The sequence below is a fragment of the Rhinoraja longicauda genome, chromosome 15, assembly GCF_053455715.1.
Source record: "Rhinoraja longicauda isolate Sanriku21f chromosome 15, sRhiLon1.1, whole genome shotgun sequence".
NCBI lineage: Eukaryota > Metazoa > Chordata > Chondrichthyes > Rajiformes > Arhynchobatidae > Rhinoraja > Rhinoraja longicauda.
The window spans coordinates 7,870,361-7,894,791 of record NC_135967.1 but is presented as its reverse complement, the minus strand read 5'-3'; the positions used below and the strand labels follow the sequence as shown (position 1 = coordinate 7,894,791).

At 43.8% G+C, this 24,431-nt stretch overlaps 1 protein-coding gene and 1 long non-coding RNA gene across 4 annotated transcripts in view; one reads left to right on the top strand and one right to left on the bottom strand.

The window, feature by feature from the left end:
* LOC144600500 (uncharacterized) overlaps positions 1–3,439 on the top strand; it is a 50,399-nt gene extending 46,960 nt beyond the window's left edge. For both annotated transcript variants that reach the window (XR_013548145.1, XR_013548144.1), the window contains exons 3-4: positions 1,286–1,456; positions 2,691–3,439. This is a non-coding gene — a long non-coding RNA (uncharacterized LOC144600500). The remainder of the gene's footprint in view (positions 1–1,285; positions 1,457–2,690) is intronic.
* The window catches only part of rxfp2l (relaxin family peptide receptor 2, like), a 67,634-nt gene that overhangs the window by 4,209 nt on the left and 38,994 nt on the right, over positions 1–24,431 (bottom strand). For both annotated transcript variants that reach the window (XM_078412148.1, XM_078412149.1), the window contains exons 8-16: positions 24,208–24,279; positions 21,931–21,999; positions 16,890–16,961; positions 13,651–13,722; positions 12,307–12,378; positions 11,241–11,312; positions 7,207–7,278; positions 3,570–3,799; positions 2,101–2,511 (exon numbers count right to left, since the gene is read on the bottom strand). In XM_078412148.1, the coding sequence (XP_078268274.1) occupies positions 2,101–2,511; positions 3,570–3,799; positions 7,207–7,278; positions 11,241–11,312; positions 12,307–12,378; positions 13,651–13,722; positions 16,890–16,961; positions 21,931–21,999; positions 24,208–24,279 (1,142 nt within the window). The remainder of the gene's footprint in view (positions 1–2,100; positions 2,512–3,569; positions 3,800–7,206; positions 7,279–11,240; positions 11,313–12,306; positions 12,379–13,650; positions 13,723–16,889; positions 16,962–21,930; positions 22,000–24,207; positions 24,280–24,431) is intronic.

Genomic DNA, 24,431 nt, shown 5'->3' with positions numbered 1-24,431 from the left:
GGACATTTATTGTCCATTCCTACTTGGATCCTGAACTGAGTGGCTTGCCATTTATTTTTATTTTTTTGTTTATGGATTGCGAGTTTTGTCACCAACATCAACACCTATTGTCTAGATATAATGGTTCCTAAACTGAGGAGGCAATTAAGAGCCAATAACATTGACATATTGGATAACAGTCACCCACAGGCCGGACGTGACAAGGAGAGCAAATCTCCTTTTCTAAATGACGCCAATGAACCAGGTGACCTTTTTTTGATAATGGTGACCATCTGAGAAAAAGTTTAAAAGGAATTATTTATTTTAGTTTAAATTCCTAGACAGCTGCAGTGGGTTCCATTTATAATCAAACTATAGACGTTAATGCCAACACCAGAGGCTAGCAATGCTGCAAGGAACTCAGTTGGAGGAACTCAGCAGGTCACAGCATCTGTGAATGGAGAGGACTGGCTGACAATTCTGCACCAATGTAGGGTTTCAATGCAAAACATTGACCACTCCTTTCCATCCACGCATGCTGCTTGACTCGCCTGTCCTCCGGGAGATTGTTGAAGTTAATGCAAATCACATCTGGATGGGACAGGTGATCAAAGAAAAAGGTTTATGAAGAAAAGATTTAGCTTTCTGTGTGACAGCCAGTTTTCAATCCATGCTAACATATTTCCGACAATATCTTTGGCTTTTAATTAATGAAACAGGCTCTTATTTGGTAACGAGTCAAATGCCTTGTGAAAGTCTAAATACACTACATTTGCAAGTTCTCCTCCATCAACTCTCGCAACAGTAACATCCTCAAAGAATTTGAGCAAATTTGTTAAACATGATTTTCCTTTAATAGAACTATGTCTTCCGCCAAAGACTAAGGACATATTATTTGAAATTAGCCCCTATGTTATCTGATATTTACAATTAACTCCATGGTGAAGACCAATGCAAATAATGATTTTCATCTCTTCCATGTCTTTCTTTCCTTTTATTAATTCACCAACGTTGTCTCTATGGAGAAATAAATAGGAAGATTTGGTCTCACACTTACCTTCCTATTTATATATCCATTGTTTGTTTTGATATTCTCTCAAAATCTATCTGCTTCCTTATTAGCTTTTCAGTCTTTTATGGCTGGATCCTAAAAACGTCCACTGGCTACCACCAGCCCTCTCCCCTTTATATAGTTTACTTTTCAATTTAAACATTATCCTTGTTAGCCATTGTTAACTTCCTTTGTTGCACTACAATGTCTCTGCTCTGCTTTGTTACACTATAATGTCTCTAAATTTGCTGGTAGGATAAGCAAACCAATGCAGAAACGAAGAACTGCAAATACTGATTTTGAAAAAACGACATAAAGTTCTAGAGTAATTCAGCAGGTCAGGCAGCATTTCTGGAGAACACGGAGAGGCAACGTTTCGGGTTGGAACCCATCTTCAGACTGAAAGAGGATGAGAACTTCTTCAAAGTAGGTATACATTGAGCAGAATTTGCAGTAGAGCCGTAAAATGTAGACTGCAGGAACTGTAAATGCTGGTTTACAAGGAAAGACATAAAGTGCTGGAGTAACTGAGCACGTCAAGTCAGCATCTCTGGTGAACATGGAGAGGCAACATTTTGGGTCGGGACCCTTCTTCAGACCTCTTCAGCCTGAAGAAGGGGCCCGACCCAAAACGTTGTTTATCCATGTTCTCCAGAGATGCTGCCAGACCTGTTGAGTTACTCCAGCACTTTGTGTCTTTTTAAGCTAACCAATGTCAGCGTCCTTTCCCAAGCCAATCTGCCCAGTGACGAGCATCTAGTTACCCTCAATCATCTGGTGGGCAGGCCACATTGCTCACATGTCCAACACCAGAGTCCTGAAACAGAAACTTTATTCTGTGCTCTCTCATGGGAGGTGATTATCAGGTGAAGAGTCCCATCGTACAAACTATCAAAAATTGTATATATTTTCTTGGGAGATGTAGTGAACAATAACAATGCAGCAAATGTTTAGCACTTCAGTAGAAGTTGAACTCTAATTTCCCAGCAGAATTTGTTTTGTCGCTTAACAGAAAGTTGCCCCTTCCTACAAATCCATATCAAAACAACAGAAAACAAAAATTGCTTTACCTAGAAATATTCCAGTAGAATATCCTCTTGCTCCAAGACTCTCAAACTGGTCAGAATAAAGAGGGAAGCACACTCCATTCTTTCCATAGTAATTGCCAAACAAGGACTTATTCCACAGTGGAATTATTGCAATAATGAAACCTGTAATCCAGATTAATATCAGTGTTGACAGCGTCTGCCGCTTGCCTGGTCGATAGTGATTGAATGGGAAGACTATGCACATGTATTTCTCTAGAGTCATGTATGTCAATAGCATGACAGAGACTTCAGTGGAAAGCATGGCCAGTACACCAATAAGCTGACATTTTGTGCTCTCCATCCACTGCTGGGCATGCCTGTTGTATTCCCCACGGTACTGAACATCAAAAGCACCAATGAGGAAGAGATAGACTCCCATCAAGCAATCAGCACCTGTGAATGAAACACAAAGATAAATTGAGAAGGTTGCTTTTGGGAAGAGTATATATGGAGCACTGTTCAGGATCTCTTCAAATACTATGGGTTTTACAACTGCCAGAATTGCCTGGTAATTGGATGGCGCAGGGCCTTATGATTCAATTTCAATAAGATCGTACTTTGATCTCTTCCAGATCCCCCGTGCATCAGAAGTGCAAATGCAAGGGAGAAGACTAGCGATATGGAGAGGTCCAGCACATCCATGGACTCAAACCAACCAACACCTTGCAAACCCTCTCACTCACTGGCACTGATTATTAACCAGACTCAAACACACCATCCACTGATCCTTCATGCAACCTTACTCCCACCTGCTAACGGCTCACCCAGAGCCATCGCCCAAGATCTGCCAGCACAACCAACTCTTCTCCATCAACTGATCTGACTAACAGTCCTCCCCTCCTTAATGATCAGATTCGAACCTGACCAAGGGGGCTCTCTGTACGGAGTTTGTATTATCTCTATGTGATGCCATGGGTTTTCTCCGTGTGCTCCGGTTTCCTCCCACACTCCAAAGACGTGCAGGTTTGTAGGTTAATTAACTTCTGTATATTGAAAATTGTCCCTCGTGTGTAAGATAGTGCTAGCGTACGGGTAGATCACAGGTCGGTGCGGACTTGGTAGGCCGAAGGGCATGTTTCCACACTGTATCTCTAAATTGTAAAGTCTAAATCTGGAATCCTGTCTCTTACATATTGAATTTCCAACAGAGTTTGGGGGAAGGGCCCTGACCCGAAACGTCACCTATTCATTCATGTTCTCCAGAGATGATGCCTGACCGACTGAGTTACTCCAGCACTTTGTGTCTTTTATTTTTGTAAACCAGCATCTGCATTTTCTTGTTCCTACAGAGTTTGTTATTGCTCGCTGAATCATGTTTTCCCAGTCGCATTAAATATTCAGTTTTTACTAGTGTTAACTATGTTTTTCTTATTAATTGTATCTATACATCACACAGTCTCCAGCTAGTTCTGTTGTGCCATTTATAAAACAAGTCTTCAGGCAATACTTACAGCAGAGTGATTTGATAGATAGGGTGTGTAGTCTGTTTTCTGTTTTAATGAACGACCTCATGCAGATAACAAAGAGGTTCCCAAAGCAAATGATGAATGCCACAAACCACACAAAGATTCGCAGGATGGCGCTGGCTAACAGGTTTTCGAAAGACGAGATTCCGTCTGTGTTTGGTTTGCAGCTCCGAACATGTGGGGAATATTTGCAATATTCAAACTTCTTAAAGTATCTAGCAAAGATTACAAATAGTACGTTAGAACATTTATGGTATGCTGCAAGTTCTTCCTATGCTCCCTTTATGCTTGAAAAAGTGATTTGTTACCAGATGTCACCCTGAGAACAATATATTCTTTCAATTTCAATGGAAAACTCTGTTCAGTAAGATTGTAGCATACTCCTAGAAATTATGAATCTCAGAAGGGGATATTGGCTCATTGTTTTGTCTACTACAGTTAATTAACCTGTCAAAGCTCATTCTTCATGCTTATATAAATAGAGTGATCACTTAGGTCATTTACTAAAAAGCATTTGCACTGCTAAAGTTCCAAACAAGTATCAGACCAATGGAAGAGAAGCTAAAGTTGGCACTAATAATAACATAAATAACTTCTAACGCCAAACTGCTGCAGACCTCAAATAACTCCTGCAAAATTTGTGCAATCTAGCAACATTTATATGAGGTATGAATTAATTCTGTAGAATTATATACAATTAGTTTCTTTACAAATATATAGTTTTATGTGAAATTTGTTTACTACTTCGTTGAATTGATCTCTGCTCCTGACACACCACCTTGCAGTTAACCTAATTGGTTCTTACGATATCACTGCTAAGAACACATTATAACTTTAACCTTAGATAGACACAAATAGCTGGAGTAACTCAGCGGGATAGGCAGCATCCCTTGAAAGAAGGAATGGGTGACGTCTTGGGTCGAGACAGAAGGGTTTCGACCTGAAACGTCACCCATTCCTTCTCTCCAGAGATGCTGCCTGTCCCGCTGAGTTACTCCACCATCTTGTGTCTATCTTCGGTTTAAACCAGCATCTGCAGTTCCTTCCTACATATAATTTTAACCTTACTTGAGTATATGGAGCTGCACTCTTCAGGGGCAGGCAATATGCATTCCCTTTCTCTAACTGCCCTTTGGAATGGGGTGGGGGGGGGGGGGGGGGGGGGGGTTAATGAGCCAACTTCGTGATCTGCTGAAGACTGCATGATATTCTAGACTGTAGTAGTTGCAGATTTTGGAGATCTTGGAGAAACCTTGGAGGTTTGCTGCCGTGTATCTTGTGGATTGTATATAATGCAGTCACTGTATGCTTGTAGTGGTGAGAGAGAATGCATGGATACCAAATAAGTAGGATGTTCTATTCTAGATGTTCGAGGAGTGCAGGATCATGCATCAGTGTCCTAACGGGTTTCTGCTGCTGTTTCACCATTCATTTCCAAATAAGAACTGCACGATGCAAAATGAACTGGTTTCATTTAGCAAGATAGCAGGGCTACAAAACCATTTGTAAGGGGTCTTGAAGATGAATTCAGGACTTTGTTTACACAAGGATTATGGAATGGACAGATGCATTTGCTGCAGGTGAGTTCTTGAGTATGAGTGCAAGTATGCGTGCTCTTACTCTCAACATCTGTCACAGATCTAGTCAGGCATTTGCGTTTTACAGGATTTGACCAAGTCTGTAAATGGTGGCGCTAATTCGTAATTCTTGGTGATGGACAAGTTGTGTTCCTTGCACAGAGCACACTGCCTTTGCATTTGCTACCATCAGTTATTTTTTCCTCTCGTCCAATTTACAGGAGAACCCGTTGAAGGAACAGGTTCCTTGCCCATGTTTAACCAGACGTCAGGGGGTGCAAGGTCAACATTGAGGATTCCCAGGGTCACTCCCTCCTAACCTTATCCCATTCTAAGCAGCATCTTCGATGCCTCTTTACTTCCAGTGGAACTTGACATCTTTAGCAACTGTGGTGGAATCTGACATATTCTTCAAGGGATGATTCTTTGTATCTGACAGTGTCAGACTGCTGCTTGGCTTGAATATATGTCTCCTGAGCCTCTTGAGTTGATCTTCACAGAAGTTCATGGGCTGCATGATTCTCCTGCCACAGCCTCCCTTTGTAATTTTAAATTTGTAGAGCCAAACACAGTGACAGGTAACCTTGTGAAATGAAACTGCTGCTGCAAAGTATACTGGTGAGAAGGTGAACAGGTTAAATGGTTGCAAATGTTTCAGCCTTGCTTCTGGCACTCGTGTATGGATCACAGCCCTGGGTTTGAACATGGGACTTTCTGTACAGCATTGCTGATTTGGAGCAGGAAATTCATTTTATTTATTGAGCCTTCAATGGAGTATATAATAATATATTCTAAACAAAAATTGAACTACAATACAGACATGAATAAAATCTGGCAGTGGCAGTACAATGAAAGAACATTGAGGAGGCTAAGATTGTTTTATAATCAGAAACTAGGCAAGGTGAACCGCAAAGACAGACTGTTCGAACATTAGCTCCCTTACACAATAATAACATGTACACTCTCACAAGCCAAATGCCGAAATCTGTCCTCTGGACAGATTTATTAGCTGGGTTAATGGTTAACGGGCCAGGTTATAATTTTGCACCGGTGCTGGTCCTCTGAGTAAGCCAAAATATCTCAACGGGAAACAAATCTCACTGACATCTGTGGCTAGGTGGGTGGCTTTCAGCTTCGGGGACTGATGCAAGCCAGCAGTAAACATTATACTTTCCCATCAATGACCATCTTACTTATGACTATGCTCCTGGTAAGGAGAGGTGATCAGCACTCAAACATAGACAACTTTCGCAAAGATACCAACCTATAAATCTCTCTGAAGAAATGACTGGGTAGCTCCTGTAGGTGCGCAAATACCTATGGGTAACATATAGCCTTCAGGTTACTAAGTCAAACATAGCTACCTTCTCAGTGGACAGAAAGAGATTCTGTTATTGCCCTCATTCACAAAATGCTGGAGTAACTCGGCAGGTCAGGCAGCATCTCAGGATTCTCTCCTGAGATGCTGCCTGACCTGCTGAGTTACTCCAGCATTTTGTGAATAAATACCTTCGATTTGTTCCAGCATCTGCAGTTATTTTCTTACACTACCTGTTATTACCCTCCTTTCTCATGAAAAGAATTGACCAAGGAAAACCATTTTGCAAGGGGATATTCCCTAACATAGATACGAGACCCTGACATGGATACCAGTCCCTTTAGTTTCTTCTGAGAGATATGGATACAAGGATCTATCGTCCTAGGCAATAGGAATAGAATATATGTATTTAAGAACAAGCTTACAATGGGGAAATAGGAATATATTGATGGATTTGGCTGAAATAGACTGGGAGAAAGAACGCGAGGAGTATGTATACCAGCCACGGACCTTTTCGGCCAAATAGTTTGTTTCAGGGCTATAAATTTATGTTATTAAGACTCTGTGACTTACTAAGTTTAGTGTTGTATGGCAGTACCAAAACAGTTACAGATCTCATTTATAAAACGAGTTAACTGAAGTGCAAGATGAATAATAAACTCCAATTGATTGACAATAATGTGTATTATCTTTCTAGAAATATTAATACCGGAAGCATTTAACATACATGTATGAGAGTTTCTCCAGCTTTATAAACATTCGGGTCTCTATATTCAAAATGTCGATGCTATCCAATGCTCTGAAAAATAAAAATGGAAGGAGTTATTAATTATAAAATCTGAAGAACATTTCTATGACTTATTTCGCTATTTTAGGAAGAATCTCAAAGCCATTGGAAAGGTTTAGTGGGGATTTTCTAAGAAGATACATGAAATGGTGTAATTAGCAGAAATTTCAGAAAATGTACACAAAGATTAAGATGTAGCTCACTGGAGCTGCTCAATATTAGGAGAGCTTTTAAAATGCCAAGATGACAAAGTCTATTTCCATTGGTTAGTCAGCCAGTAACTAATGTCCTAATTTATGCACAAAGTGCTGGAGTAACTCAGCAGGTCAGGCAGCATCTCTGGAGAACATGACTAGGTGACGTTTCGAGTTGGGACCCTTTATCAGACTAAAGGAAGGTCCTGACCCAAACGTCACCGATCCATGTTCTTCAGAGACGCAGTCTGACCCGCTGAGTTACTCCAGTGCTTTGTATCTTTTTTGGGGAACCAGTATCTGCAGTTTCTTGTTTCTGCGTCTTAATTTAAACCATTGGCCTAAAGAATAACTTGTAATTAGTTATTCTGAATATTTTTTAGAAACGTGGAATGTACTGCCTGACAGATTGTGGACGCAAATCCATTATACCTTTTGAAAGAGAAATAGATGATATTTCGGTGAAAATAACTAAAAGGAAAAGAGGAAAGGCAGGAAAATAAAAGTAAGGCGGTAACGAATGTTGGGTCTTCCAGGGTCACTGAAGCATATCAACCCAAATAGCTGTAAAATTATTTATTGGTTTTATGGACGTCCAGTTTATGCATATTTGTGCTAAACCTGGTTGAATTTTTTGAAAAGCTAGTTAAAGTGGCAGGTAAGGGATCTTATTGTTATGGACTCACAGATGACATTCGACAAGAGACTATCAAAAGGAACATTTAAAAAAATAGTGGTAATCTACTGTCAAGGGTAGAAAATTGGTTAGGAATTGGAAGACAAGAGAAAAATCATATTTGGATTTGAAAAGGAAGCCAATAACATATGAAAAAGAAAATAAGAAAATAGAGAGGGAGGAGAAAAAATGTAAATGAGCTCTTTCAGAGTTCGGGATCAGATATTGATAAATGGAGTGGAAATAGAATATAATGGTAAACCAACAAGAACTATAAACATAGACCAAAGGAGCTTCGACAAAATGGGGAAAGCAATAGAATACATATAATTCCTTAGAGTTAGAACCAGAGAAAGTATCATGGGTAATCAGCAAATGTGTGAGGCATTAAACAAATATTTGTATCATCTTCATAAAATATACAATAAACAATTTGGAGATTTTGAAGGACCTGAATTTCAAATGAAGCAAGAGACATCTATATACTAAAGCTCTCGTTTGTTATCTTGTTTGTGACTGAACTTCAGCCAAAACGGTACACGATAGCGCGACAATTTTAGGCCCACCTTACTCACCATTGTCACTTTAGTGATAATGCAAGTAGTTTTATTGAAATCGGTGTTATATTTTTTGTTATTCACATTTTAAAGTTTAAAAGGTGGGGAGGGGGAGGAGGGAGGGGGGAGTGGGGGAGAAGGGAGAGGGGAGGGGGGTTGAGGAGAGAGGGGAGGGGGTGAGGACAGGGTGCTGCACCAATGCAGGAGAGGTTTGGGCCCAATGGGTCCACTTTGTCTAGTTATCATTAAAATTAGTGGGGAGCAAGACCTGGAGATACTATTGCAGCTAACAGGCCACTAAATCTCAGTCTGAAGAAGGGTCTCGACCCGAAACGTCACCCTTGCCTTCTCTCCCGAGATGCTGCCTGACCCGCTGAGCTACTCCAGCATTTTGTGTGTACCAGGCCACTAAGCCCTCTTGGTCTGCAACCTACAGCTTTGACTTCTAAAGAGAGTGGCTGCAGGATTGACGGATTCATAAAAAATGAGCTGAGACTGCTCGACTGGAAAGGTTTCATTGTATTACTATGGATACAACATTGGCTAAAGGTCAGAAAAGTAAAAAGGAACCAGTGGATCATAGAGAAGCTGAGAGCAATGAATGCTGCAAATCTGAAATCAAACTGAAAATGTTGGAAAATACTCAGCTGATCAAGTAACAGCTGCAGAGAAAGAAACATTCACTGGTTCAGGCTTATGGCCTTTAGATAGAGACACAAGAAACTAACAGCTTGAATCTTGAGCAATACACAAAGTGCTGGAGGAACTCAACAGATCAGGCATTATCTGAAGAAGGGTCCAAAACCAAAATATTGCCTGTCCATTCCCTCCACAGATGCTGCCTGACCCACTGAATTCCTCCAGCACTTTGTGTTTTGACCTTTAAGTCGAACTGGGAAAAGTTAGTGCTGCAATTTTTTTAAATCAAGTAAAAAAGGGAAAAGTAGAAGAGAAGGAATCTTGAAAAGATATGTTGTAAATATTGGAAAGAAGGGGATATTCCCTTATTTCCTTATCATGTATCTATGCACTCTAAATGGCTCGATTGTAATCGTGTATTGTCTTTCCGCTGACTGTTTAGCACGCAACCAAAGCTTTTGACTGTGCCTCGTGACAATAAAATAAACCGATAATATAAATAAATGATGGTTCGAGATAAAAGGGGATGGTGGTGAGACATTAAAAAAAAACAAAATGTGCATCAAGAAAAAAGAAGTGGGATTAGTTGAATCATAACATGGAATTATTTAGCTTAGTTTTGCGCGGAGAATGTTGTAAAGTGCTTGTGTTCCTCAACTTATCTTGTGGCTCATCACAACAGTGGAAGAGGCCAAAAACAGTGAAGACGTGTTGGTAATTAAGTATAGAATTAATGTGACAAAAATCCAGTTTGGGGTCGTGCTTGCAGACAGAATAGAGATTTCCAGCAGAGTGGCCAAATACATTTCACATATTTTTGTAGTGAAGGTGTTGGAATATAAGAGCAAAGGGTCTCACTGCAACTGCACAAGGCCTTGGGAGGCCTTTCTAGGTATGTGCACAGGTCAGATTACCAAAGATCGGGGAATATTATATTGCCAGACTCAGGAAGGTGTTGTGCCCTCAGCCAAAGTCAGGTAGATGTCAGAGATGAAAAATCTATGCACAATGATAGAAAACATTACAAACAGAAAATACTAAGGCAGTGAAGAAGACAGACACAAATGCTGGAGTAACTCAGCAGGCCAGGCAGCATCTCTGGAGAAAAGGAACAGGTCACGTTTTGGGTCGGAACCTTTCTTCAGACTCTGAAGAATGGTTCTGACCTGAAGCATCACCTATTCCTTTTTCTCCAGAGATGCTGCCTGGCCCGCAGGGTTACACCAGAATTTTGTGTCTAACTTCGGTATCACCTGCAGTTCCTTCCTACACTCTGAGGAGGTGAATGTACTCTGGGCAGAGTATTTCATGGCGGCTCATGGATATTGTGTCAGTGGACTGTTACAGTACACTTTGTACTTAATCTAAGATTGTGCTTATGTATGGTAATACTTTACTGAACGGAATGCAAAAAGTGGCATGTTACTGTACCTCGATAAAGAACTACTGACCCATTGAATCACATTTAAGTTTATTTCGGCCGTAAACCATGACCTCAATCCTCTACAGTGAGGTGACAAGGGAAATCAAGATTACCACTGGGAAAGAAGAATGAAGACCTAATTGTTGATTACACCTCAAGTGCTGGGTCTGTCTGCCTTGAGAGAAGCAAAAAATGTGCTTAAAGAGAGATTATCACACTAACTGCAAACCACTCACAAGTAGGCACTTGGAAAAAAAGACTGAGCCAATGCCCAACAATTTTTATTTGTAAACTTGGAGTTCAGCCATGGTTCAGCACACCACTAGACTTAAAAATTAAAAGCTAATTTTAGCTGCCAACAGCAAGCTTGGTTTTGGGTCACATTCGATTTAAAAAAATTGCCATCTCACCAAAAGGGAGATTGAACATCAAGAAACTGGAAATGTGCTCTATCAATAAGCCAAAGTAAGATAAACGGTACTCACAGGGACTTGAGAGATACAAGGCCATCAAATTGATCCACATGGAAATGGTTGATAGGATTATGTGATAAATTCCTGGAAAACACCACCAAAAATAGCTAATTTGCATGGTTTTCAAAGTTTCCAAAAGGTTCTGTATGTCATTAGCCATAAAGTTCTAGAAAATGTCAAAACTGTTTAAAAAAAAGATGTTTACATCTGCATCTTTCTCTCTTGAAATATTTCACCTTAATTTTTGAAATAGTTCCACAAGTGCAGGTCACCTTTCAGAAACCATTTTCTTCAAGTAATCCTTCCTTATGCCGTGGCAACCTATTGAGGGCGCTGGAGGCACAAGTCAGGACTGCAGACGAGGGAATCTTGGGTGAAAAAAACAAAGTGCTGGAGGAAGACAGCAGGCCAGGCAGCATCTGTGGAGGGAAATGGACAGATGACATTTTGGATCAGGGACTTCCTTCAGTCTGAAGAAGACTCCTGTCCTGACATGTCATCTGTCCATTTCCCTCCACAGATGTTGCCTGGCCTGCTGAGTTCCTCCTGCATTTTGCTTTTGGCTGTCAAGAGTGCTATTGCATTATTCCAGCTGAGAGCAATCTTTTGCTTGTCAGACTTGTGAAGATCTGCTTGTGCATATTCCAGCAGTGCTCTCGAGGTGAACAGTTTCAAACCGGTTTCAAACTGGTTCACCCACCAGGCATTTACATATGGACCTTGCTGATAAGGCCTGGATCCTGTAAATGAATAAAGAATATTGCCCTTTCTTTTTTCAATACTTCCATTGCATTTTGTCTTTTTAATAAATCACAGGATGTAGGGATCACTAGCAAAATATAGATGCAGACATATTTTATTGGAGTTTTCCTTAATTTATTTTGGGTTTCAAGGAGATATTTTGCACAGCATATTTTTCAAATTACTTGATGGAATAGCAGGCCAGTGAATGGAAAGGATTGATAGGTCAAATGGCCTCTTCTTGATTCAAGTTATGTAACTTTTGTAAAAATGACAAAGGCCAATATATATCAGAATTTTAGAAAAAGGATAAATGTTGAGAAATTGAGTAACTTACATCTGCTGCAGGTGCTTAAGGCCTTTGAACAATGCAGGCGGGAACTCTTCAATCATATTTGACGACAGGTCTCTTTAAAATAGAAAGGCAACCCTTGTAAATAATTTGGTTCTCTGCCAAATATGTAGACACTGAGATTTGTGAGATTGCATCTGACGGCATGCTGCAGTAAAGCAGAATGTCAGCACAAAACTGAAAATCATTAGGAGAGCGTGGACACAAGGAACAACAGATGATGGAATCTCACATAGAACACGGAGTGCCGCGGTAACTCAGCAGGGCAGACAGCTTCTCTGGAGGACATGGAGAGGCGACGAATCAGACTGAAGAAGGGTCCCGACCCGAATTGTCACCTATCTATGTCCTCCAGAGTTGCTGCCTGACCCGCTGAGTTATTGCAGCACTTTGTGTTCTAATCATAAGTAAAGGTTCACTACATCACAGGGCCATTTCAATGAAACATTCTTTGTTTTTTAGTTTAGAGATATACTATGGGACCAGACCTTTCGGCCTACCGAATCCATGCCATCGATCACCTGCACACTAGTTCTATCCTATTTCACAAGAGAATAGTTGCTCCTAAATCCACTTTCTTTTGCATCCCACACATAAGTATAGACCTTGACATTATGTATTTTATGTACTAATCACATAATAAAATTGTTATTTGTCTGTTGTCAATTTTTCAATTTTCATTGTGAAAATTAGAGAGTTGTGGATGTAGAACAGTCCACCACACAGACCAGACTTCCCACTTCACACAGCCTCGGAAAAGTAGCCAACATGGTCAAAGACTTCCCAACCCTGGTCAGTCCCTCTACTCCCCGCTCCCATCCGGCCAATGGGACAGAAACTTGAAAACGTGCACCGCAAGACTCAGTCTCAGGGACAGCTTCTTCCCCTCTGATACCAGGCTTCTGAATGGTCCTTCCAGAAGTTGGGGTTGAGGATTTTGGACTTTGTCTAAGGAACTGATGCATTCTAATGCTGTTGAATATATTCTGTGCTCTGAATTTGAATTCCCTTTGCTCTTCTTTTTTATTTATTTATTTATTTATTTATGCTCTGCCTATTGTACTTGAGTTTGAACTGATTGCATCTTTGTATGGATCATCTGACCTGTTTGGATAGCATGCAAAACAAAGCTTTTCACTGTACTTTGGTGCACGTGGCAATAATAAACATAAGAAAGAAAATAACCCTGTACATCTTTTTTCTTCAACAGTTCACCATTTGGAATGGTAAGGAAGAATGACGATTATTTATTTATTTTAGCTGTGTAAATTGCTCAAAATGAATGAACTTGGGACATTGTACGAAAGATGTTTAAATAAAAACTCTTACAGATCAAGTATCATTGAAGGTTCCAAAAACAGATCATCTTTCAAATGTCGGATTTCATTGTTGCGGAGAATCCTATAGGGAAAAAAGTAGGAAGGAAACATTTTAAATTTATTTAATCCATGATGTTAAATAAAGATACATGTCATGCATTTCAATTGGCTAATACTGGTCCTTTCAGATTAATCTGATTTTTAAAAAACATAATGTCGAGATGAAGGCAACTGCTTCAGTTTCTGCGCCGTTATGTCCCACTCTGGAAATTAAACAAGAGTTCAGAAGGGGTGGGACCCTTCCTTGCAAGTCTGACATGGTTTAAGTGGAAACAAGGAACTCCAGATGTTGGTTTACCAAAAAAAGATACAAAGTACTAGAGTGACACGGCAGGTCAGGTAGCATCTCTGGTGAACATGGTTAGGTGACATTTTGGAACAGGACCCTTTGGACTATCTGGCCCCCTCTGAATGCATTCCACTTCCGTTGCCCACTCCAGCCTCACCCCCTCTGAAAGCAACTCTCTTGAGCTCTACTCCTCCCCTTCAACCCCCCTTCTCACAGGGAACTTCAATGGTCACACCACTGGATCCTGATGGCCTTCCCCCGATGTTAACCATGCTACTTCTCCTACCTCTATACCACCCCTTACACCTCCCCCCCCTCCCCCCATCACTCCCCTGCAGCACCTCCCCTGAGCCTTGCTACACCTCTCTTCCCCCTTCTGAGCCTGGGTCTGGAGCGGCTAGGCTGTAGTATACACTGGAATTTAGAAGGATGAGAGGAGATCTTATCGAAACGTATAAGATTATTAAGGGGTTGGACACGTTAGAGGCAGGAAACATGTTCCCAATGTTGGGGGAGTCCAGAACAAGGGGCCACAGTTTAAGAATAAGGGGTAGGCCATTTAGAACTGAGATGAGGAAAAACCTTTTCAGTCAGAGAGTTGTGAATCTGTGGAATTCTCTGCCTTAGAAGGCAGTGGAGGCCAATTCTCTGAATGCATTCAAGAGAGAGCTGGATAGAGCTCTTAAGGATAGCGGAGTCAGGGGGTATGGGGAGAAGGCAGGAACGGGGTACTGATTGAGAATGATCAGCCATGATCACATTGAATGACGGTGCTGGCTCGAAGGTCCGAATGGCCTCCTCCTGCACCTATTGTCTATTGACCCCAGCCCTTATCCCTGTGGGGTTTTCACCCCCCTCCCCCCCCCAACCCTGACCTCCCTCTTTCCGATGCAGACCAGTCAGTCCGGTGGAGGCCTCACTTTTGTATGCTTATACCCCCATCTCAACAAGTTCCGAGCCCGTCATGATATTGAGCCATTTTGACTTCTCCACCACCTACCCACTCCAATCTCACCCCCTCTCAATGTACAGCCCTCCAAAAATGCCTGAAGGGTCCCAACCCAAAACATCACCCATCCATGTTCTCCAGAGATGCTGCCTGACTCGCTGAGTTACTCCAGTACTGTGTGTCTTTTTCCGTCGTGATTTATGTGGGTCTTGCAGAGGGTCATGTCATTCCCCACACAACTCTTCCTTGTGGCGATTAAGCTGTCCTAGGAATGACTAGTTATAACTATGAAATTGTGACCAGACAAATGAGTCTCAAGTACATAGTTGACCCTTCAGTCCCAGCAATGTACCACGGGGCACCAGTTCATCTTAACCCCAATCCTGCTCTTGAGATCCTGCAGCAGAGGGTTTGTTTCCCGATAATGTTCCAGCCTCTTGGCTACACCCCACTCCCAAACCCTGATGTTCCAAGTCCAGACTCTCTGATTCTTCCGAGGACATGGCACTAATTGTTCTTCCCAATGATTGTCCTGTGGTCTCAGTCTGCCAAACCCGTGAGTCCCCTGACTGAGTGGTTGATCTCCACACCACCCACTGGCCACATATATTCATCGCGACCTCAGGCTCTGATCCTTCTTCAAGCAATTTTGTTTCCTTCCATCACTCACTTCCCAATCACCTGGACATCCTAACCCTAGGTTTTATCCCTTGCCCTTCGGCAACTGGACCTCTTTCTTCTCCTATTGCCACACTATTGTCCTCCATAGCCTTAGTTCTTGGGCAGTACATTTTCCATTATGGGAAAGCGGATTGCTTTTTCAGTAGCATGCAAGGCTCCTAACGCCTACTGTGATACCCATCCAGAACACTCAGTGCAGAGCACAACAATTCCCAGACGTAAACTTGATAAAAAATATATAGGGTGAAACTGGTGATAGCACAAAATGGATAATTGATCCTCTGCTCGATTCTCTTTTTTATAAATCAATATTTCTATAAAGTAAATATGTCGTGTAGCATGTCAGATTGTGCCATGTCAGATTGATTCCTGGGATGGCAGAACTTTCATATGAAGAAAGACTGGATAGACTCGGTTTGTACTCGCTGGAATTTAGAAGATTGAGGGGGGATCTTATAGAAACTTACAAAATTCTTAAGGGGTTGGACAGGCTAGATGCAGGAAGATTGTTCCCGATGTTGGGGAAGTCCAGAACAAGGGGTCACAGTTTAAGGATAAGGGGGAAGTCTTTTAGGACCGAGATGAGAACGTTTTTTTTCACACAGAGTGGTGAATCTGTGGAATTCTCTGCCACAGAAGGTAGTTGAGGCCAGTTCATTGGCTATATTTAAGAGGGAGTTAGATGTGGCCCTTGTGGCTAAAGGGATCAGGGGGAATGGAGAGAAGGCAGGTACGGGATACTGAGTTGGATGATCAGCCATGATCATATTGAATGGCGGTGCAGGCTCGAAGGGCCGAATAGCCTACTCCTGCACCTATTTTCTATGTTTCTATGTCACAGACTACAGAGTATGGGTTGAGATCCACAATTCCCTGCAGAGTGGAGGATAGACCATGGAATGACCAGTTGAGATCGCAAGGTCTGTCTTGCCCAACAAAAATAGGTAAAACAGGTTTATTTTTGCCTTATTTTTAGGGAGGTCTCTTTAAGAGCCAATGCACAGTTTTTGGCTCCAGAGTGAAGCGGGAGGTACAAACTGAACACCACAGTTGCGGCAATTTCCTGTATGTGACCCAGGACCATGGGTTGTTAAAGGTAGGCTTCTTCCTGCTTCTAGCGTAAGCAGAGCTTGCTTGTTTTCTGGACTACCATGGTGGGGAGACTGGAGATAGGGATCGGGATGTGCAAAGGGACCCATTCCAGCCTGAAAACAGGGAGTAAGCCCACCCTCATGGTTGAAAGTAGTACCGAGACAGAAGCCATACTTACAGGACTGTAATATTGTTGCATATCTCCAGTGTTGTCTTGTCGAGTGTGACAATGTTATTCCCTTCCAGATCACTGTTTTTGAATGAAACAAAGTACGGAGATTACTAGTCACACAGTGCATGTCAACAAATTTAATTTAATCCTATTTTCCCCCAATTTCAATTTTTGTTTTGAATTTCTTCCTTCAGCTGCTACAAGCACTAAAACATTCAGTCCATTTAAGGCCCGTGAACTCTAATACCTTGAATATTAAATCTTCTTTGTCCTTAAAGAGTGTCCAAAAACAGTACACATATAAGATGCATTATCTGTGCACATATATATGCATGTATTATATATATAGGGAGCACACACATATTTAAATCCACACTCACTTTCCATAGGAGTTCGTGTATACTAAGACAAAGGGCAGGAAACAAAACCTAGGGAGCTTTCTGGGTTAAGCATACAGTCACTGAGTTATTTACCTAACTTATTTTCTGGCTAATACGTTGTGGAAATTAGTGTGTGGTTCATGCAGAACCATTTGAGAAAGAGAAAGCAGACAAGTCCAGGAGTAGGATATTATGGCCGTGCAGAATTAAAATTTGACTTAAATATCATAGTGCACAGCTATAATATATGAAACCAGGTAATAACGAGAAATTAATGTTCATACCACTGGGCTGTAAGCTGCCCAAGCAAAATATGGGCTACTGTTCCTCCAATTTGCATTTAGCCTCACTCTGACAATGGAGGAGACTGAGGACAGAAAGGTCTGTGTAGGAATGGGAAGGAGAATTAAAGTGTCCAGCAACCGGGAGATCAGATTGGTTCAGGGGGGCTGAGCGAAGGTGTTCTGCGAAATGATCCATTGACTCCATTTCTACCTCACGCTGCTTCGGCAAGGCCAGCAGCATAATCACGGATGAGTCGCACCCTGGCCACTCCCTCTTCTCCCCTCTCCCATCAGGCAAAAGGTATAGAAGTGTGAAAACGCACGCCTCCAGATTCAAGGACAGTTTCTTCCCAGCTATTGTCAGGCAACTGAACCATCCTACCAACGACTAGAAGGCAATGCTGAACTTCTCTCTACCTCTTTGTTGACCCACGGACTATCCTTGATCGTACTTTGCCGGCTTTACCGTGCATTAAACGTTATTCCCTTATCATGTATCTAAACTCTGTAAATGGCTTGATTTACATGTAATGTCTTTCCGTTAATGTCCGATAGCACGCAACAAATGCTTTTCACTGTACCTCGCTCGGTACACGTGACAGTATGGCGAGTCCGAAACTTGTTGGTTGTAGACGAAGTTTATTGCAGCCGCAATACACGAATACAGAGTTAAACAACAAGGTACAGGACAACCAATACAAACTTACTGTCTTCCTTGAAGACTTCGCCGAACTGACTAAAACGGGCGCCAAACGCGCACCTGACATCGCTGGCCAATCAGCGATGTCGTTCCCTGGACCAATCCCCATGGTCGCGTTCCCACGTGACCTCGCTGGCCAATCCGAGGGTTCGACGACCTGGACCATTCTCTATGGTCGCTACATGACCCCCCCCAGAACCCGAGGTGCGGAACCTAGCTGGGAGCCGGATTTCACGACCATAACGAGTACGGAGAGGGACAGCCTGAACCACAGGAGCCGGAGGTTCCGGACTTGGAGGAACAGCCGGAACGAGAGGTTCTGGAGGAACTACCGGCACGGGGGGTTCTGGAGGAACTGCCGAAACGGGGGGTCCTGGAGGAACTGTCGGAACGGGGGTTTCTGGACTGGGCGGAACTAACGGAGGTCGGCCTCTCCTAGGGGTTTGACCGACCAGGACTGGTTGATCCGGGTCCAAATGGGCAGGTTTGAGCCGGGACACCGAGACGAGTTCACTCTTGCCGCCCATGTCTAAGGTGAAAGTAGCCGTTCCCTTACGTAAAACCCGGAACGGCCCTTGATAGACCTTCTGCAACGGGGCGCGATGGGCATCTTTACGCAGAAAAACAAACTCACAGTCCTTCAGGGAAGACGGTTCATGTACCATGGGACACCCATGACGTGAAGTCGGCACTGGAGCCAGGGAGCCCACCCGTTCCCGGAGAGATGCTAACGCTGATGGGACTGTAGGGAGCAGGGCTGAAGGGTCCGGAAACAGATCTCCGGGTACTCGAAGTGTCGAGCCATATACTAGCTCTGCGGACGACGCACCGAGATCTGGCTTAGGAGCAGTCCGGATGCCCAAAAGAACCCAAGGGAGTTGGTCTACCCAGTCCGGGCCTTCAAGCCTTGCACTGAGGGACGCCTTAAGTTGGCGGTGGAACGTTTCTACGAGTCCATTTGCCTGGGGGTGATATGCAGTTGTGGGTTGTAACTTGGACCCGTACAGTTCCGCCAGCGCGGCCCAGAGGGACGAAGTGAACTGTGGCCCTCTGTCAGTTGTAATAACTGCCGGGACCCCGAAACGAGCTACCCAATGAAGGGCCAAAGTCCTAGCACAAGACGCTGACGAGATATCAAACAATGGGAAAGCCTCTGGCCACGGGTGAACCGATCCACCACCGTGAGGAGGTGGGTGTAGCCCCGGGAGGAAGGCAAAGGCCCGACCAAATCCACGTGGATGTGGAAAAAACGACATGCCGGGACCTCGAAATCCTGTACGGGGGGCTGGACGTGGCGCTGGACTTTAGCGGTCTGACAGGGCACGCAGGAACGTGCCCACCCCGCTACCTGTTTCCGCAGGCCATGCCAGACAAACCTCGCTGCTACCAAGGCAGAGGTGGAGCGGATGGACGGGTGCGCCAGCCCATGAATGGCATCGAAAACCCGGCGCTGAAGGGAGGGCGGTACTACCGGCCTGGGACGAGGAAGAGAAACATCGCACCAGACTTTCGTGCCCTCCGACCCACAAGCTACCTGGGCCAACTTCAATCCCTCCGCTAGGAGCTGTGCCTCCGCAAGCTCCTGGGGATCCACTTCGCAGTCCACCGCCGAAATAGGGGGAAAAGCAGGTCTAGACAGGGCGTCAGCAACGGCATTAAGCTTACCCGCGACATGACGGACATCTGTGGTAAATTCGGAGATAGCAGTTAGATGCCGCTGCTGGCGGGCCGACCATGGGTCAGACAATTTCAAAAAAGCAAATGTTAATGGCTTGTGGTCCGTAAATGCCACAAATGGGCGGCCCTCGAGGAAGTACCTGAAATGACGGACAGCTAAATAGAGAGCTAGAAGCTCTCGGTCAAACGCGCTATATTTCATCTCGGCCGAATTTAGTTGCCGGCTGAAAAACGCTAAAGGCTGCCAACGGCCACCGACCTGCTGCTCCAGAACCCCGCCCACCGCCACGTCAGAGGCGTCAACCGTCAGGGCCGTGGGGGCGGAGGGGCTCGGATGGACCAACATGGTGGCGTCTGCCAAGGCTGCCTTAGCTGCTGTAAAAGCCGACTCTGCAGTCGGGGACCAGTGAAAAAGCCCAGAGAAAATCTGCGCCCAGGATCGCTTGCTTGACGTCGGCTATGATGAATGGCCATTCGTACGTGCGGAGGCCTAACACAAGGGACATCTTCCGTGTACCGAAAGTGCGAATTGGGCTGCCATTAACCGCGATGAGGGTGGGACCTGTCTTACCCGATCTGGTTTCGAGGTCGGTCGGCGGCACTATGCTGACGATGGCTCCCGTGTCTACCAAAAATTCTGTGTCCGTGAATCGATCATGGACATAGAGGCGCCGGTTCTGGCCAATCGTAACTGCCCCTATGTACGATCGGCCGAGGCATTTCCCGCGAAGGTACAAGGCAAACGACAGTTGCGGGATTCGTTACCCCATCGTAGGTGATAATAGCACCAGCCGCGCTTGTGCGGATCTTTTTGGCGGGCTTTCGAAGAATTGGCGGGAGACGTGGCGCCATCTTGCCGTCGCTGTGGCGTGGTCACCGATGTCGAGACTTTGTTGATTGAACCACTTGCCTTGTTTTTTGCCGCTAGGAGCGCGTCCGCTTTCGCTGCATATGCTTCGGGGTCCTTAAAAGAACAATCCGTGAGCAGCAGTCGGACATCCTCGGGAAGTTTCTCGCGGAATGCCTGTTCAAACATCGGGCAATCCGTATGCTCACCGGCTAGCATCATCATTTCGGCCATGAGGACGGAAGGCAGTTGGTCTCCAAGATCCGGTAGGTGCAGAAGTTTTGCCGCACCACCATGCTTATTAAACCCGAAGGTTCGCAGTAATACCTTCTTCATGGCCTCATACTTGTCTTCCGCAGGTGAATTTACGATGAACCGCATCACGCGCTTGGTTGTGTCCGGCGATAGAGCGCTGACGAGGTAGAAGTACTTTGTGGATTCGTCCGACACCTTCTTTATATGGAATTGAGCCTCGGCGTGGATAAACCAAGCTTGCGGTGCGTACGTCCAAAATAACGGAAGATGGACGCCCGCCGCGCTTGACTCCGGTGTGCCCTGCTCGCTCATCGTCAACGAGGCGTCGGGTTCCTGCTCAGTCGGTGATCGTCCAGATCACGTTGGGGTCACCAATATGGCGAGTCCGAAACTTGTTGGTTGTAGACGAAGTTTATTGCAGCCGCAATACACGAATACAGAGTTAAACAACAAGGTACAGGACAACCAATACAAACTTACTGTCTTCCTTGAAGACTTCGCCGAACTGACTAAAACGGGCGCCAAACGCGCACCTGACATCGCTGGCCAATCAGCGATGTCGTTCCCTGGACCAATCCCCATGGTCGCGTTCCCACGTGACCTCGCTGGCCAATCCGAGGGTTCGACGACCTGGACCATTCTCTATGGTCGCTACAACAGTACACTAAACTGTATAAACTAAAATTACGATTCTCTCACTGGCTGCCACGGACCAACTGTGGCCACTACTTCCTTCAGGACTAGTTAGTTGAGTCAATGGGGATGCTGGCTCATGACTCATGAATATGCGCTGCAAAAGTCCTCTCCCAGAGCCCATTACAGGCTCTATCTCCTATCCATATATGCATAAGATTGGATTTCAAATATTATTTCATAAGACACCGCCACGTGCTCTCATACTCACAACCAATGCAGGTTTGGAAGCACTCCACAGACTTTGGGAACATGATCCAATGAATTATTTGTCATATATCTGAAAAAAGAACAGGGTTATTTTTTTCACAGAGTTGAAATCTTAAACCCTGCTCTTGATGGAGCGGGGAATGTTGCGGTGAATGCAATGAATTACACTTCCTCCCGCAGCCTTCAGCTTTAAACATTTTGGGTCGTGACATGCTGGAAACGTGGGCTTTCAATGGCATGGCATATTACCACCCTATTTCTGGTGCGCTTGCTATTCATTTAAATACCTTGTATCGGCTGGATGTCTCAGATTTCCTCTGCCTGTTCCAGCTAATGGAAGGTGAGATCTGCTGTGTGGAACAGGTAAAGGCTTTCCTGGTGCCACTTGTGGACTGAGGAAAGTCAGCTCCCTCTACTCATCAGGGAAGTTTGAATCTCTCCAATGGTGATCCACATCCCATGTATTCCATAATCTGTAAACTTCCATAGCCCATAATCTTCTCCTTTTACTCCATTTTGTTTTTAGTTTCGTTTAGATACACAGCACGGAAACAGGCCTTTCGGCCCACCGGGTCTGTGCCTACCAGCGATCCCCGCACATTAACACTATCCTACACACACTGGGGTCAATTTTTACAATTACCAAGCCAATTAACCTACAAACCTGTATGTCTTTGGAGTGTGGGAGGAAACCGAAGATCTCGGAGAAAACATGGTGACACGGTGGTGCAGCGGTAGAGTTGCTGCCTTACTGCGAATGCAGCGCCAGAGACTCAGGTTCGATCCTGACTACGGGTGCTGTCTGTACAGAGTTTGTACGTTCTCCCCGTGACCTGCATGGGTTTTCTCTGAGATCTTCGGTTTCCACACTCCAAAGACGTACAGGTATGTAGGTTAATTGACTGGGTAAATTAAAAAAAAATTGTCCCTAGTGTGTGTAGGATAGTGTTAATGTGCGGGGATCGCTGGGCGGCGCGGACTCGGTGGGCCGAAGGGTCTGTTTCCACGCTGTATCTCTAAATCTAAAAAATCTAAATCTAAAAAAACCCCACGCAGGTCACGGGGAGAACGTACAAACTCTGTACAGACGGCACCCATAGTTGGGACAAATCCGGGTCTCCAGTGCTGCATTCGCTGTAAGGCAGCAACTCTACCGCTGTGCCACTGTGACTGCCCATTTTCTTCTCTCTGATCGCATGGTATCTTTGTTTCCATTCCCAATCTCTACTGGTCAGCTAGTAAAAATCCCTTTAAAGTCCCTTTAAGCTCAGTAGCCCATCCTCCGCTAACTTATTCACACAGACCATTGGTATTTAATTTTTCTCCTCCACTCCCTGGTTATAGATTGGGCTGCAGACCAGCCTGTCCAAAACCAATCTGTCTCTTAGTTTGGGTTGCTATGACCAGCACATGGTTACTAAACAAAAATGCGATCTTACTGTTGAATTTAAAATTGGCTGAGCATTCTTCTGCAGAATTGCTGCTTTCCTATCTTCCTTTTAAAAATTAGACATACATTAAGAATATGAATGCCATTTGCCACATAACTATTTAAAGGCAATATCCAGTTTTAAGAAAAGTAGTTTTTTTTACTGAAGACTGCCATTTCCTGTATAAAATTCATTTCAATGAAATTATTCTTTCCTAGGATCATAAATATCCATGTAGAATAACACCTTGTCTGAAGGCTACACAATGTCCTCATTCAATATCTTCATCAATAACTTCTCAGGATTAACTGAAATGTTAACTGTTTCCCTTTCACAGATGTTCATAAGCTCATAAGTGATAGGAGCAGAATTAGGCCATTTGGCCCATCGAGTCTACCCTTCTGTTCAATCATGGCTGGTCCATCTTTCCCTCTCAACCCCGCTCTCCTGCCTTCTCCCCATAACCCCTGACACCCACACTAATCAAGAATGTCAATCTCCGCCTTAAAAATATCCACTTACTTGGCCTCCACAACCTCTTTATTCTAGGCAGCGGAATGCCAATGAATTTCTAATTAATAAATGAAGAGTCATTTAGAAACAAGGAACTGTTTACCAAAAACTGTACAAAGTGCTGGAGTAACTCAGCAGGTCAGGCAGCATCTCTGGAGAACTGTGGATAGGTGAAGGTCTGGCTTAGCACCCTTCTTCAGAAATGTCATCTGTCCATTTCTTTCCACAGATGCTGTGTTCCTCCAGCACTTTGTCTTTTTGCTCACAGAATATTCTGCAGATTTCTCCCAAGTAAAACATTTCAATAAGAAAAGGAGCACTTTTGAATTGCTTACAAGAAGAAGAGAGATTTCAGACCGACAAAGGACTTCAGAGTGACACTTTTTATCATGTTATTGTCCAAGATCCTGTAATGCAAAGAGAATTTGGATGACGTTCCGGATTCTAAAACATTCCACGATAATTATAAATGCAGCATTCTGCCACACACGCTATGTACAAAGCCATAATTAGAAATTGGTTGAATGATAAATTTGCAAATTGAAGTGATGAAAATAGG